At 44.4% G+C, this 17128-nt stretch overlaps 1 protein-coding gene across 1 annotated transcript in view; it reads left to right on the top strand.

Moving 5' to 3' along the window:
- Positions 1–17128, top strand: part of RAD23B (RAD23 nucleotide excision repair protein B) — a 52750-nt gene that overhangs the window by 13129 nt on the left and 22493 nt on the right. The window contains exons 2-3 of the mRNA XM_090038902.1: positions 10336–10417; positions 15628–15707. Of these exons, the coding sequence (XP_089895028.1) occupies positions 10336–10417; positions 15628–15707 (162 nt within the window). The remainder of the gene's footprint in view (positions 1–10335; positions 10418–15627; positions 15708–17128) is intronic.

The following is a 17128-nucleotide window of genomic DNA, read 5'->3' as shown; positions in this document are numbered from 1 at the left end:
ACAAGAGCTTGTTAGAAAAAACAAACAAATTGGCTCTTACCTTTAAATTCTGCGTGCTCCCATGCCAAGGCCAGCTCATGCCCAAAAGAGGCAGTGTGTTAGTTGGACCTGGCTTGCCTGATGTCTGGATAGATTGGACACTTTAATGGGGCATTTTTGACACATTTATCTAATAGCTGATTGAATCAACTTTAGCCAAAAGCGCCAGAGATTCCAACTGAAGTGCCCGATCTATACAGATGTAGAGCTGGGTCAAAAAGTAACATGCTGCTGCTTCTGGCGAAGCATGTTTTTTTAACATCTGCAAGCACCCAGGGTACCTGAGCTATATGAAAATAATGTAGCTGTGAAAAAGTCCAGTACCATTGAAGGATATACTGGATGATATGATATTCCTGGTAGAAACAAGGAATCACTAATTCTGTTGCACAAGACAATGGTGAAATCTTATCTGGAATACTGTTCTAATTAACCATGTTTGAGCTAACTGGAAGAGGTACAAAGAAGAACTACTCTGATCAGGGGCTTGGGGAGGCTGAAGGAACTTGGCTTGTTTAACCTAGCAAAATGAAGCTTTAGAGGGGTTTGCTTTCTATAAATACATCAGGGAGGGGAAAGAGCTGTTTAAACTGGATGACAAAGTTAGCACAAGAACAAATGGCTATAAATTGACCATGAATAAATTTACACAGGAAATCTGAAGCAAGTTTCTAATGATCAGAAGCAGTAGTGTTGGGAGCAAGAATTTAACTCATTTTAAGATGGAGTTTAGGTTTTTAAAAGGAATTGTAAGCTGTGGTTAGCTGCTGTAACAGGGGATTAGGTTAGTTTATCCAGGAGGTCTGTTCCAATCTTATATCCTGTGTTTCTGTGGAAACTAAGGAATTTAGAGAGAAGGTTTGTTACCATCTTGGTTATGTGGCACTACCTGTATATTCGTGTTAAATTAAAAAAAATATATTTGCATACATGGCCGTTACTATAGTGTTGGTTTAGGAGCCTTAAATCCAGCATGTCTTGATTTTGAACAGTGTTGATTTGCATTAATAGCAGTTTTATCACAGTGGGATTTTTTTATATGAATGCAGTTTTATCATAGTGGGATTTTTTATATGAATGCAGTTTTATCAAAGTGGGATTTTTTTATATGAACGTAACATCAGTAAATGAGCATCTGTGTGGGAGATGTAGGGCAGGGTGCTGAGGGATGAAATTAGTACTCTTGATTTACTCCAGAGGTTGGCAACCCCCGGCACTATTGTCGAGCATGGCACGCGAGGCTGCGTTGCTTGGCTGCCATGGCCAGCCCCGGGTCTGGGTCACTGCTGCCAGCGATGGAGCCCAGGCTGCTCCCAGCAGGGCTTATAACATCCCAGCTGCTTGCTGGCAGCAGCCTGGGCTCTGTGGCTGGCAGCAGCTACCCAGAGCCAGGGTGGGCTTTAGCCGGGAGGCTCCAAACAGCTGTGCTGGGGTCTGGCATCAGCTCTGCATCGGTGCGTGCACCTGTGTGTCGGAGCAGGTGGGGGGGAGGGGCCTGAGGTGCAGCACAGCCCCAGTCTCTCCCCCACTCCTGGCATAGTGGTGATAGCAGGGTTCTGGAGCCTGGTGCAGCTGTTTGTAGCCAGCCTGGGCTCTGGGCAGTGGCAGCAAGCGGGCAGGCTGCTAACAGCTGTTCCAGGCTCCACAGCTCTGGCATCAGCTCCGTGCTGGCGGCGACTGCACGGGCACCTCAGGGCGGGATGCACTGCCCCGCTGTCTGCTCCGAGGTGCACATGCAGTCCCCACCAGCACGGAGCTGATGCAGGAGCTGTGGAGCCCAGCGCAGCTGTTTGTAGCCTGCCCGCTGCTTGCTGCTGCTGGCTCCAAACAGCTGCGCCGGGCGCTAGAACCCTGCCATCACCTCTGTGCCACGAGCAGGGGAGAGACGGGGGCTGTGCTGCCTCAGGCCCCTCCCCCACCACCCACTCTGACATGTGGGTGCACGTGCTGGTACAGAGCTGATGCTGGAGCCTGGCACAGCTGTTCGGAGACTCCTGGCTACAGCCTGCCCCGGCTCTGGGTAGCTGCTGCCAGCTGGGAGCAGCCCAGGCTCCAGCAGCTACTCGGAGTTGGGGTAGCTGCTGACAGCAACAGAGCCCGGGCTGGGTGGCAGGGGCTTTGGGTTGGGGGCAAGGACAGCAGGGCTGGAGGGCAGGGGATTTGGGAGGGGGGTAAGGGGCACAAGCAGAGCATCCTGCCATGTACCTCTTGCCCTCATTTTGTTTTTCTGGTATGCTGGCTCTATGGCATCTTCCAAGATAGGCATTGTGGTGTTTTTCGGCACTCCGGCCAAAAAACGTTGCCTATCCTTGGTTTACTTTTTGGTAAGGCCGATAAACCACAGAAAAGAGCACAGCAGTATAAAAACTAAACTAGTTGCAAGCTGTTAACCACTGGTGGGCAGGGGAGAAGTTCATAAGAAGACTTACAAAACCAGAGAAGCTAGATTTTGGGACTTGCATAAGTTCTTTCATTCAGCCTTATCTCTTACCCTAACTGTGGGTTTGAGGTTTCCAGGATGCTTACATGCCACAGATATTTCCTTTCTTCAGTGATATGAGAGGCTTTCTGACTACTCTGTGGAAGAGGCCAATAATACCTTGCTACAGCCCCCTTTAAATTTCATTCTACAAGGCAAGAAATTAGTGATAAGATAACTTGACTAAGTATTAAATCAGTGATGTTCTTTAAGTAGGAGTCTAACTTTCCTCTATTTTTAAGAGCTTAGTGGCCACATATTGCTGCTAGGTTGAGTGAGATCAAACTTTACTTTGTAGAAGCACATTATTCAGGATGCTTACTCAGTGGGTGAAGGTTTGGTTTAAGCATACAAGATTTAAGGGGACCTCTTGGGCCACTGAATCCTTTGTATTCACAAACAACCATTAATCCTCTGAGAGCTGTTTTAATTAAAGCGCCAAAAGCATCACATGTATCAGCATCCTTGTGCTGAAAAATGGCAGCAGGGGCACTTTAATTGAAGCTCATCGAACAAGTTTATTTAAAGCGCTCCTGCCACCATTTTTCATCTTGGGAACACTGATGTCTTGACGCCCATCTTGGTGGAGTCATCCAATCCCAGTAGTCTTTCCTGCCCAATGCAGGGGGGCTGGACCTGATGATCTGTAAGGTCCCTTCCAGCTCCTTATAACTATGAAACTATGATGCATGAGATGCTGGAGTCTGTTGGAGCACAGTAATTACTACGCTCCAGTGGACTCCATTAATGTAGTCTGCTCTTGAGGCATTGTAATTCCAGCATGTCAGAGCCGCCTCAGTGCATGTATATAGGTGCCCTAAACGTGCAGTTTTGAGTAAAATGGCCTAAAATAGGTATTCTTCTTTCCCTTTGCCTGCCTTGCACCAGTTTCCAAAATCACTAGTCAGCTTCTGGGTACAGTGGACCCTTGTGAACTGAAAAACTGGATTTTAACTTTGTCATCATAACGTAGTCTATCTTCATGTATGCAAAGGTTTATGCTGCAGGTCTTGGTGAAACACTGATTAGTAATTTGTTTATCGAGGGGCTTGCTGTGAAATCAGTTCCTAAGTGATTTAAGACATTTATAGAATATGACACAAGTTTACATTTATTAATGTTCTCTGTGCAAGGGAAAATAGTTTGGTTAGTTAGCAGGCCAGAGGAATTTATAGATGAGGGAAATAGCAGTAATGCGTCTTGAACCCTCTTCACTATTTCTAGTAGTGAAACTATACTGACATATGTAGTAGCATTCACTTTGATAAATTCAGTCTCTAAGAGCGAAGACGTGACAATAGCTGAACTTTTATATTTTCATTGGTTAGAAATGACTGGTTAAATTAGTGTTTCCAAAGTGTGTTTGGGATCCTCAATCATCCAGATGCTTTTTTTCATTCAAGTATAGCCACATGTTTTATTTAGAAAATGCTGTTTTGAGTTCTTGTGGAAATGGCAACAAATTCAGCTGGTCTTTACAATTTCCCTGGATTTATAACGAAATTGGACTTTGATGTAGATGTGGACAGTCACCCTGTTAGATGCAAAACTGAAGGCAGAGCTTTGCTCACAATGTCTGCAATACTTTACTAATTATTTTATTTTGTGTTTTAAACTATTTATGACAAGGTGGTTTTTATTTAAATCAAATCAATTTAAATTACTTGTCAGGAAGCCTCAATTTAATCATTGTTTTCTACAAAAGGGGCACATCTACATGTGCCAATTTAAGGTATATTAGCCATTTTTAAGGTGTATTAAGGCACAGGTATACACGTGCATGCCATTAATGTGCCTTAAAAATGGCCAATTTAGGCTATTCGTGCTTAAATTTGATATCCTGCTAAAGCAGGATGTCAAATTTAGGCACAAATAGCTAAAGCACCTTAATGCACATCTAGATGTGCTAAAGCTGCATTAATGCTGTATATGTCAACTGTCTTGGGACTGACTTCAGTCCCAAATTGACACAGTGTTAATGCACCTTAGCGTGTGTGCATATAGACATGCGCCTAAATTGCCTTAATGAGCATTAGGCAAATGTGCATTAAATTTTGGTGTGCTTAAAAGCACATGTAGATATGCCCAAAGTGCATTCTTGTTGTTTGATTATTCATTTAACTACTTGAAACTTTGGACTTTGAGAAAATGGTAAGGGCTTATCTATGTACACAGACTTGCGGAGGGGCAATAGGGCTGATGGGTAGGTAATCAGGTCTGTTTTCTCTCATCTCCATATACTGCTGTTAACAAGGATGTTATCTCTGAAGACACAAATCTACAGTTTGAAAACTAAAACTGAGCATCACAGAGATACTTAATGGGATCATCTAGATTGAGCACTGAGTCCCAATGGGTTGAGTGGTTTTCTTTAATTTTTTTTACTAATCTGTAGAGGAGCCTCTGGGAACCCCATCAGATTGGGTCCCTAATAGTCCATGGCTTGTTGTAACCTATTTATAAAGTTTTTCTAAAAAAGTTACATGAATATATTGTCTTGAATTAGAAGTTAGAAGTTACACTCCCTGTTCCATAATGATATCTTTCAGCTTTAACAGATCTTAAATTGAAATTATCTTGATATAGGTTTACTTTTTATAAAAGCATCTTAAAGAATAAAACTATGATTAAATAAAAACATCTGATCTAAATTTAAAAAAAAAATTAAATCGTTTTTATCCACCCTGATATATGGACAAGTTTCATACATCTGAAAGTGAGAATAATGACACCCTGGAAAATTGTAATATATTATATCTAGTAGCTTTTTCAATTTACTTTCAAGTTTCCTGGTGTAAACCATATGTGCCTCTCATTTTGGCATTTTTTGGCTTTTTCAAATTAATGAGTGTGTTGCATCTCTGGTATGGAAGACTGAACATTGCCTGTATGTTATATATTTCTATATTATACATTGAACTAGGGGGAAGTATATATTTATTTAAGGGAATTGTTTTTAATCCAGTATCCTTGGACTCTTTCAAAGTTCATGGGACTGTTTATTAGCTAAAACATCACCTGTCTCCTGTTAGTGAGAATACTTAGCATATAGGTTTAGTCTGGCAAAGGAAGAGTATGGTCTACAGTAGTGGTTTTCAAACTTCCTAAAGTCATACAGTACAGTATCACTTCTCCTGTCATGAAAGCCCTACCCCTATCCTCTGAGCTGATGTGGAGCCAGGTGACCTGACCTAGCTAGGGTGGTGGTACACTGCCTCCCAGACTGCTCTGCCATTACCCTCGAGTCTTTTTGTGGAAGCCCTAATGACCCATTGGGGAACCCACACAGTTTGAAAACGCATGGTCTACAGCAGTGGTGCCTAACTTTTTTTGCCCTGTGAGCTGGATGGGAGAAGTCTGGTCTGTCTGTCAGCTGGATTCAGTGTGCAGGGTGGGCATGGCAGAGCCAGATTTGGCATGGGCGCAAGGGGCTTGGGAATTTGGAAGTGTGTGCATGTGGGGGGGGGGTGGCAGGGTCCCCCACTACCAAATTTCTTGACCCATGGAGAGCCTTGTGGCCTGGATGCCATGGCCCCCGGGGTCAGGTTTGGCCCGTGGTCCAGGGATTGAGCACCCCGATCTAGAGCAAAGATCCAAAATGGGTAATAAAATGTGAGTAAAAGGACACATTCAGAACAGTATGAGTTGAGGGTGGTGGTGGTAGTGATGGTGGATCAAACTTTTCTGTTAACGTTTGTTAACATGCCTGTAAGGGCAGGGTGCATGACCTTCAACCCTTGGGTGGTTTTCATTTAAGCAGTTATAGATGTTCAGATGATAAAATCAAATATAAACATAAACAGCATCAGCTTATCCCTTGTCTTTAAACATATATGGATGATACAGTTTGACAGTAAATTGTAGCATAGGAAAAAATTAACAGCAAGTAAGGAACTCTGTGTTGTAACACCCACAAAAATCAATCCTGTATTCAGGTTGATTTAGGGATGTGAAAGGGTAAATGGATTAATTGATTAACTGATAAGCCTAGTGATACCTTGTTAGTTTACTAGTTATTGTTTAGTGCAGGGTTGTGCACAGTTGGGCAGGAAAGTAGGGGGGAAAGGAAGCTAGGTGGTGCCCCAGAAGAAACTGGAAGGCTGCTGGATATGCAGAAGGTGGGAGGGGGGGACTAGGGGCAAGGGAGGGACTAGTATATCTCTTGCCTATGAGGTTAAAGAAGAAAATAGTGGGTAGCCCAGTGACTTGTCAGTTAAGCAGTTAGCTGCTTGTTCACAGGTGTTCCCTCCCTGGGCTTCTGGTGAGCTGCATTGTCCAGCTGGGCTTGCCACCACCACCTCCTTACCTGCCCCCCTCCCCATCAAAGGGTCTTGGGAGTGGCTCTGAGCAGCAGCCACTTCTGAGCTGCCGTGTTATTGGCTAACTATTTAACCAATGTAATTAGAGTAGGTTAAATGGATACTTTAAAAAAAAGTTTTTACGTCCCTTAGGCTGAGTATGAAAGCTTCTGACAGGCAGCATGCCCTGTGGGAATGCTCAAAAGCTTCCCTTGCCAGCTGCAAGAATAAAAGGAAGGCTTGTTGTCTTGGGTATGCAACAGACCATAGGCTCGAACTTGAGTGCCTGGTAAAATTTCCAGCCTCCATGTAGAGGTGAATAAAGGAAGCATAATTTAAAAGTATCAAGTGTAAAGTGAGATGAAGAAGAGGAAAGGGACATTGAAGAGTAGAGAAAAACTGACAGAAGAGTGAAATGAAGCCAGGAGGACTGTCTGACATGCTGGATTAGGTTGCATGTGGCCCACCTGTTCCTTTGCAGCCACCACTGCCTGCTGCAGCAGCCAGTGTCTACAGACTCCCCCTCCCTCTCCAGTGATTACTCCCTGCCCCTGAGGGCAGGGCAGTATGTCATGGTGAACCCAAATGTCTCCAGGGTTGGGGCTGTGCTTTATGCACAATAGCTGGTGGGGAGGGACCATGCTGCCCTGCCTGGAAGTTTGCTGAGTGCAGCAGGGAACAGTGTGGATCTGGGCTTTGTGGGAAGGTGGGGCAGATGGCTCAGCTCCCCCTACCATATGTAGGCAGTGGGCATTGGAGGTGACGGGGAGGGGGTAAAGGGCGGGGAGTTGCGGGGCAGCCAGCTTGCTTTGTCTGTGCATTGTGTGCAATGGAGGGGGAGCTAGGCTGTGTGCATGGTGGGGAGGAGAGATAGACTGTCTACTTTGCCTGTGTAGACAAGTTAGCCCTGATTAAAAAGTACTGCATGGCAATAAATGACAGATTCGCAACTGGTAATTGAAATGAGTTGTCTTTTTTTGTAGTAATCAACACACATAACTAGTCAGACTAGTAAATGTTGGAGCATAATTCCATCATTTAACTAGCTCGAATAGCAAGTTGCTTTTAAACATTAAAAAATACTAGTACACACAGCACATAGTAGTCCTTCTACCATGGTTATCTGGTTATAAGTGGTTTCCCCTGCTTAGTAGGCTTAGTCTTTTGGTTTCGTCTGTAGAGCAAGAGCACTCTGTAACTGAATGTGTACAAGTTTGGGCTGTGCTAAAGACAGTCAAGGAAATATTCTATAGTAAGGGTGTTGGACTCAACCCTGGGCAGGATCTGAGTTGCAGGGACTCCTTTGGGGCCAGATCTGCAGGGCCAGTAACAACTATGGTAGGCCCAGGGCTGGGCAGCAGTTTGCATCTGTAGGTGTCTAGCAGCACTGAACAGGGCTGGGCAGCAGCTGTGTCCATGGATGTGCAGCAGCACTGAAGCTGTCCCTGGCCATGTCAGTGGCCACTTCTGAACTGCTGACAGGGTGGAAGGAATAATTCTGCAGGCTGAATTTCACCCCTTCCTTAGAAGTTGAGTTGGTTTGTGGATGAATGGATGGATGATTTTCAGTTTGCTTATATTTATTTGAAAGATTTCTCAGTTCTTGTCAACTCACAGGAAGTAGAACTAATTTGAAATGTTACTGCATACACTCAATCAGTTTTGATATAAGTACAGTAAAATCTCTTACTTGGCATTTAACTAACAAGAATACTTAATTAACCAGAATTTTAGCTGTGGGACACAGCTGGCACCATGCCCCTTAGCTGCCTGTTGCACCACTCTTGTGCAGGGTATCTGAGTGCGCACCCCTCCCCCCTGCTGCAGCAGCCTACGGCCAGACTACTCTAGCATCTGCGGTGGCTGACTTATGTTTTGTTGGTGAAATTATGATCATAGAATCATGGAAAATTAGGGTTGGAAGGGACCTCATGAGGTCATCTAATCCAGGGATGGGCAATTATTTTGGGCAGAGGGCCGCTTACTGAGTTTTGGCAAGCCATTGAGGGCCACATGACAGGCAGCCCAGGGCAGATTAATACTAATTTTCTGAATTTTTTAGGGGCCCTGCGGGCTGGATAGAATGGCCTGGCAGGCCACATCCAGTCCCCAGGCTGCATTTTGCCCACCCCGATCTAATCCAACCCCTTGCTCAAAGCAGGACCATCTCCAACTATATGATAGTTTAGCAGGTCTTCTAGAGCAGTGGTTCTCAACCTTTTTTATATCGGGACCCCTTTGTAAACATCTATGGCCAGTCTTGACCCTGTACCCCTTGCTTCCAACCTGTTGGTCCCTGCCCCCCAGTGTGTGGGGCAGCGGGTGGATCTGTGTGCAGCCCAGGGGGCCCCAGACAGCCGCTTGCAGGCTAGAATGCTGCCAGCCTGCAAGGGAAAAGCCATGGTTTCCCATGTTTTTCTCCTTTAAAGGTGAATCCATTTTTAAAGTTTATTGATCCATTTTTCAGTTCGTTCACAACCCTTTCATATATTTTTGTGACACTTTTGGGTTGTGACCTACAGGTTGAGAAATGCTGTTCTAGTGGCTTTAACGATTAAGTTAGAGTGCATATAAGATGGCACACAGATTTGTAGATGGTAAGATTTGTTCTGTTGAAAAGCATTGGAGAGTGGTGAAGCACTGGAACAGGTTATGCAAAGAGGTGGTGAAATCTCCATCCTTGGAGGTTTTTAAGGCCGGGCTTGATTAAGCCCTGGCTGGAATGATCTAGTTGGGGATGGTCCTGCTTTGAGCAGAGAGTTGGACTACATGACTTCCTGAGGTCTCTTCCAGCCCTAATTTTCTATGATTTTTCTACCCTTCTTCACTCACAGCCTGTTTTACGTAGTATTTAAAGCAAATGCTGTAGGCCAGGGGTGTTCAGCCCCCAGCTTGTAGGCCAGATCTGGCCTGCGGAGCCATGGCATCTGGCCCACCGGGCTTTCCATGGGTTGAAAACTTTGGCAGCTCCCCCACTGCCAAATTGTCAAGTCCATGCTGGCCAATTGGGCAGGGCCTGCCCTGGCCTGTTGCCACATCGCTAAATTGCTGGGCCGCCCTCTATTGCTAGATGGGGTCTAGCTGGGCCCCCACTGTACCCATCTGGCATGCTGGATCCAGCCCACTGGCAAAATCCAGCCCATGGATGGGCTTGGCACCACCCATCCATTCTGTGGGGCGGAAAGATTGGGCACCACTGATCTAGGCAAATAGGTCACTAAGTCTGTTTTCTTCTTTAAAATGTATCTTTGTTTTTGTCTAAATCCGATTCCTCTATTTAATGCAGGTTTGGGGAGTAAATGTAATGTGACATTGGATTATATTTTGATTAAGCAGAAAAAGTTTGTTGTACTATTGCTTCAGGAGGAGGCTGGGAGGAAAGCTCTTTGGCAGTCTGACATACGTGACATCATGCTCAAAACGTGATTGAAATTCTTTCAGTTTCTGTTTGCTGTAGTTAACATGCTGTTTGGAGTATGAAGTTATTTTCCTTTAACGAGGACCATTTGTATGTTCTAGGTGAAGGCGCTGAAAGAGAAAATTGAATTGGAGAAGGGGAAAGATGCTTTTCCAGTGGCTGGTCAAAAACTAATTTATGCAGGTAATACGTCTCAAATAGATAATGTATGTAGAACAGAAAATAACTGTTTTATCAATTATTTCAATATTATCTTACTCCAAGTGTTGAAGCTTTGATACTTCTGTGATTTGAACAAAAAACTAAACAGGCTATTGTAATATCAGAGGATCAGCTCTCAGTAGTATTTTTCCAAGTTGCAATCTTGGAAAAAAAAAAAGAAAAAAGTTACTTTGTTTTATTCCTCACTGATCTGCCATGAGACCCATACCTGGCTAGCACATATCAAGTTGAAGTGGGACTTGTTCTTCTGTTTGTTGTCATAATGCCTTATTAGACGGATCAAATCATGCTTTTTGTTGTAGTGGTTGTTGACTCTTGTCCTTTATTCCATTTGCCCTATATTCTTATAGTGTCTCTTTCCTTTTAACTGTACTAGAGTATTAAAAGTAAGCTGGTCTGATACATTATTTAGTCTTCAGTCAGTGGCAGAACAGCCTGTTAAACAAAAGGACCTGTAACACCTTTAAGCTCTGATACGTTACAGAGTCAGGTAGAAACATAAAGTATGTATCAATGAAAAGCTGCCTGTGGCCACTTAAATATTGGGGCTTTAATTATATTCTTGGTACAAGAATGACTTGGAATTCAACAATCCAATCTGAACACCTGCCTAATTGGTCTCTTTTGGCCTTAATACATGAATCCACTGCTTCATGTTTGAGTTTAGCCAAAATTAGCCTGACAAGGTTGTTTCTTTTTCCCCCCTAAAAAGGCTTCTCCTGTTTGAAAGCAGCTCTTTTTATCTCTCCTACCATTCCTTAATTCTGCTACTCCTTAAGTTGCGTCTTTCCTGTAGTTTTAAGAGACTGAAGATACCTTCACAAGAAAAAGCTCCTTTTAAAATGGGGTTATGGTTGGTGCCTGCCAATACGACAAGGACGAAAAAACACGCATGCTTAATTTCAAAACCCCACAGAAAACTCAGATTGAACTTGGAAATCAGCATTCAGTTTTTAAGCGTTTCATGGATGTACTTTTAATTTGTATGAAATCTCAGACCCTCTGTTTAAAATAAAAATTATGGCATAAGCGAAGAAGAATTTAACTCAACTTTACATATCTTCTTTCTTGCTTCTACTTAAAGCATTAGTGTGCACTCAATCTAACCTGAAGTGGCAGGGGTGGGGAATAGGAAACAAGAGTTGGACTAGAAGTCTAGACTAAGCAGTCATGACTCATACTTCCATAGACTTAGTGTATACTGTTTCTGTTTAAAAAAAATAATGCATCTTTTTCCTAATATTTTAGGAAAGCATTGCAGAAGCCTGTTGGAATTGTTCTCAAGCAGATTTTATATTTTGTTTACAGTGAGTTCTGGCTTTGGCTTTCTGATTCTCTGCCTTTAAGAGAATCACATTCTGGTAAAATGTGCTGTTCGCTTTAAATTGGAGGTGTCACATATTCAATTTGTGGATCCCTGTCATCCCACCCAGTCCTGCTTGTAGGTCTCTGACTGGTATGCCACCTGCAGCATGCACTAGCCTCAGAACTGTGTGCTGCATGTGGCACATGGAGCCTGTCTGGAGCAGGCTACACATGGTGCTGGGCTGTCTAGGGTCTGCATTGCATGTGACGCCTGTGCCAGACTGGCTTGGTGCTCTGGATCTGGGCCGATAGACAAGCCTTATGTGCCAGACCTAGTGGGCAGAGCTACACTGTCATGGGTACCATGTGCCATGCAGGGCCAGGGCCAGTCTGTTCTGCATCTGGCTCACAAAGTAGGAGATGGCATGCACTCTGCAGGCAACACACAGCTGGTCCAGGGCATGTGCTTCCTGGGACTCCTGCACTGGACCAGGCCTGCGGGCTGGTTCTAGCACATGGGGTCAGTCAGTGGGCCCCATCTGGCCCACGGGTAGGCCACATGCCCTTCATGCAGCCTGTGGGACTGGATTAAGTTGACACCCCTGTTTAATTCAGTAATTTTCAGTCTTTCTAGCCTTGAGACATTCCTTGGAAAATGCCAGTTTTTAGTTTTCATTCTCTCTTGTTCGTTTGTTTTTGCTGTGGATTCTGATTTGAAATTTCTGCATTTATCTTGTGAATCAAATGCAGATGCTTCCACCTGGTTGAATATCACTGTTTTAAATTAAGGATTAATTGAGGAAGTGAGGATTATCTGTAGACACATATTTGTATTAGACAGCTACATTGTATGTGGTGGAGGGCGGGTCTTGTTCATATGCATGGTAGGAGTCATTTCCTTGGTTAGTTTACAAATTAAATTGTGGATCCTCTGTGGTTAAATAGACTAGTGCAACTCTGAGGAGTTGGGTGTTACATCTTGGCTCTACCTGTGTTTGTTCATTTTTGAACAAACTGTTTAGGGTTTAAGGCTAGGTACAGACATTCAAGAAGCCTAAGTCAGAAACGCTTTAAGTGTAGCACTTCAGTTGGTTCAAAACTAAACACACATGCTATTCAATGTAGTGGGGAAAGGGGCTTGGAGCCTACCTGCACAGGCTGTGACCAGCAGCCTGGGGGCACTCCTGCATGCCTCTCGGGAGTGGCCAGCAGGACCATCTCCCCAACCCTACCCCCCTGGAGCATCTCTGCCCTGTGGACCCAGCCTGGCCCCCAACTGAGACCCATGCCTGAAAGCTTGGGGGAAATCTGCATGACAGAGTGTCATGGCAGAGCCTGTGTGGCTGCTGGAAGAGAGACCCTGGACTCCTTCCCCTGCAGCTCCCATGGCTGGGCAGTGGTACTTCTCTGGGCTGGGGCAGCTGCAGGAGCAGGAGCCCTTCCAGCCCCTGCCAGGTAGCATGCGGGGCTGCGATCAGAGGTTGTCAGGAACGCTACCGGAGATTAGAGCGCAGCCTTGCGCAAAACCACATGGGATGTCAGTGATTGCACTCTAAGTTAATCCTCAATGGGATCTGGCACAGACATTCAATAAAATGCTTTAACAGAAAGTGCTTTAATCTGATACCTCATCCATCGAGGGTTAACTTGGAGCATGATCTGCTATTTTTAAGGTGCTTTAAGAGCCGTAAATGTCTGTTCATTTAGGGCTGTAGAGCTCTTTCTACCTGTTTAAAGAGCGATAGGTACAACGTCTATACCTAGCCTAAGTCTCGTAGCGAGGCTTAGGCGGAAAGATGGACTGTTCTGTTTCATTCATGTTTACCCACACCTGTCAGCTGTAGTTTAGTGGTACATTAGTTTGAATCCCATTCATGAATGGAGTCAGTTTTGAAAGTCTGTCTCTTGCATGCGTATGGACATACATGCACAATGTTTATCATTGAATAAGAGGAGTACAGGCAATCTGTGTATAGTATTCTGTAGTAGATAAGCTCAATGTCACACTACCTATCTGGAAACCTACTTGCCTCTATCCTGGTCTCATTTGCTTCTTGAAGACCTTTAGTGTTGCTGTAAAAACAGATCGTTGGATTACATAAATATTTTGTAAGTTACACAGGTTTTAAAACTGTTGTATAAATGAGCCAAGTACATTTCTGACTTGGCACTATCTCTTGCTTCATGCCAACACACTGCCCAATGATGGGTGTTTAAATTTGCAATGCAAACTAGAAAGGGAGCCACATTTTGGGGGGAAGGGGAGGGAGGCATCGTTTTTGTGGTGCGCTCTGTCTTAGTGCTTCTGTGAAGATCAAAATGAAGAATTGAAGCCTGAGTTCCATGCAAGGCTAACCTTTTTGGACTTCTCTATGTAAATTGGTAACATTGCAGTTTTGCTAACTTGCCCTGAAATAGGGGCAATTATGCTGATGACAGAAATTCCAGATGGGTTCCTAACTCTGAAGGGCTAACAGGAGGGCAAGAGGGATATGAAGCATGGATAGTACTGAATTTTTTTTGGTACCCTGGGCACTTTAGACAAACTTTTAGCATTCCAGAATTAATCTACAATAAGATTTTATTATTAGATATGACAGTTCTGGAGAGTGTTTAGCATTGGTATGATGAAGTAAGCATCAGCTTATGAAAACTTGTTTTATATATCTGTATATCTGTATTTGTATATCTACTTTGGTTAGGCTATGAAGTGCAAATCTACCCTGTCTTCTATTTGATGTCAGACTAGTATGCTTAATTGCATCTCAGTGGTATGATGCCAGACATTGTCAGAATAGACCAGGGTACTCAACCTCCATTCCTAGCCAGATGTAGCCTACAGATCCATGGCATCCAGTCCATGGGGCTCCCTACAGCTCAAGAAATTTTGTGGTGGGGGAGCAGTGACCGTTAATACTAAGCAAATGTGGGCAAAATGGCAGATCTGGCTAGCGGCCAGACTGCGTTTCCCAGCAGCCCCTGCCTGCATTGCTGTAGCCAGTTTCCATGGAGGCTTCAACAGTGGCAGGACCATGAGGGTGTGAGGGCAGGGTTTGTAGACGTGGATCACAGCTCCTTCTCAGGTCTGGACCACACTGTCACCACCACAAGATCCTGGGCCCGGAGTAACTCCCTGTCCAACTGCATGCTCTGCCAGCAGGGCTGGGACTGCTCTCCATGGAAACCGTGGGCCACATGATGTCATGGCTCCACTGTTCCTGGGGTCTCCATAGAAACTGTCTGCAGCAACACAGGCAGGGGCTGCTGGGAAATGGAGTCTGCTGCGGGGTTAATCTGGCCCATGGGCCAGAATTTGCCGAACCCTGATTAATACCACCCCTGCCCCCTGCTTCAAATTTCCACACCCCTTGTCTCTGTTATTTCTACACAGACAGATTGGGGCTGGACCAGGGCCCCATTTTCCCATGTGGCTGAATGAGGCTGGAGTCATATGCCCTTCCCACCCCCGTGTGTGGCAGGGTTGGGGCAGGGCCACACTCTTTCTCCACATGGCTGAATTGGGGCCAAGCTTCCCCTACCCCCCTCTGTGTGGCTGCATGAGACCTCACCGCACTCAATCTGGGTGCTAGATTTGGGCCACTGGCCGGATCTGACCCACAGAGGAACCAGGCAGCCCTGGGAAAAAGGTTGAGCACCACTGCAATTGATGGAATGAGCTTCAGAAAGCTTGTGCCATGGAAGATCCAGTAGGCAAGTTATTTGGGAGCTCTGCCCCAAGTTTAATGTGAAAATGGTTTTTGACTTGTGAATTTTGTCTGTATGACGCTAGATTTGAGGCATTTGGAAATCTGAGATCAAGTATATGTTAAATGATTTGTCATTAACTTCCATCTCTAATTTGCTAGGAAAAATCCTTAATGATGATACTGCTCTTAAAGAATACAAAATTGATGAGAAGAACTTTGTAGTGGTTATGGTGACAAAGGTAAGATGTGCTTGTCTCTCTCAAAACTATATACTTGTGTAAAATCTTTATCATGGTTTTTAGCGTTGTATGTGTAAGCATACCCTAAATCACTAAAAATGTATTTCCTGAAAGTTGTGGCTAGCCATGAAAAGCATTCACTTGAAGTCTTGTATTTAGCCACCACCTGTGCTTGTGCTATGCAGCACATAGCTGAGATGGTGAACATTTGTGCGAGAGTACAAAAAACCCCAGCTACATTTGGACTTACGGGTGATAAGAGGAATCTGTTTTGCTGTCTACTCTTTCTTATGACCTTCTCATGTTCCATTCTGCCTGCAACTCTCTTCCTTTATGATTTTATTCAGTAAAGAAGGAAGAACCTGGAATCTCAGTGGTTCCATAACGATTTGTGTGGCATAGGATTTCCCAGAGCGTCTACTACCTTTCAGAGCTCATGTCTCTGTAGTGCCATTTTCAACAATTTAGGCTGGGAAAGGAAAAAAAATGTGAAGAGCAGCAGACCTGCAAGCTTTCAATTTGCCACAGCTGTCATTTAGAGGGTGTTCTTGTGACAGATCCTGGCTGTTCACCAGTTTGCCACCCAAGTGTACTTAACCTTTGGAATTTGAATAGAAACAGTGGCTGAAATCATATTTAGGCTTCTCATCTGTGGTGTGAGCCCTCTGTTTAGAGCCTCCTGGGAGCCTGGAGTGTGTGGTCCACCTGCCTGGTGCCAGGGACCTGCACCAACTCCTTAAGCTTCCTACATATTTTGAGCCCCTCCTTTCCCAGAGTCATGCTGGGAGTGCGAAGCATTCTTGTTTACAGTTTAACTCTTCCAGGGACATGAATCTAAAGAAACGGCTACAAAACCTTTATGCAAGAGCATTTTATCTGTTACGTAATGACATGAACTAGAAATGAATATTAAGAAAATTGTGTGAGTTAGGGATGATGAGGTATGGTTGTCCATCTCTGTTTAGGAAGACTTGATTCTTCCTGTATCCATAAGAGTCCTATGTGGTAAAGAAGCTTAGCTCTTTTTTTAGGATGAGTTCTGTCCTTTGCGGTGATCCAGATTTACGCTGTTACAGTTAGTGGTTTGCCTTCTTCAACATAGGGTCTTTCAGCTTAATTTGCCCTTCCCCAACTTCTGTCCTGTTGCTTAAAACAAGCTGTTGCACTGCTACAAAAGAGCATATCCAAACATCTCCCTTATTGACAACAGCTCCTGTGCCTCTGAAGGCTTCTATGTAAGTCCTTTTCAAAAGCTCCTTTTGTCATCTGTTTTCCAGCAACAAGAAATTTTTCATTGTCTCCACTTTCCTTCTGATGAAATAGAATTATAGAAAATTAGGGTTGGAAGGGACATCAGGAGGCCATCTAGTCCAACCCCTGCTCAGACAAAACAGGACTGTCCCAAACTATATCAACCCAGC

This window comes from Crocodylus siamensis, chromosome 3 (assembly GCF_052110815.1).
Source record: "Crocodylus siamensis isolate JL-2025a chromosome 3, ASM5211081v1, whole genome shotgun sequence".
NCBI classification, from domain to species: Eukaryota; Metazoa; Chordata; order Crocodylia; family Crocodylidae; genus Crocodylus; species Crocodylus siamensis.
Note: the sequence above shows the minus strand (reverse complement) of the source record. Positions and strands in the feature narration are given on the sequence as shown.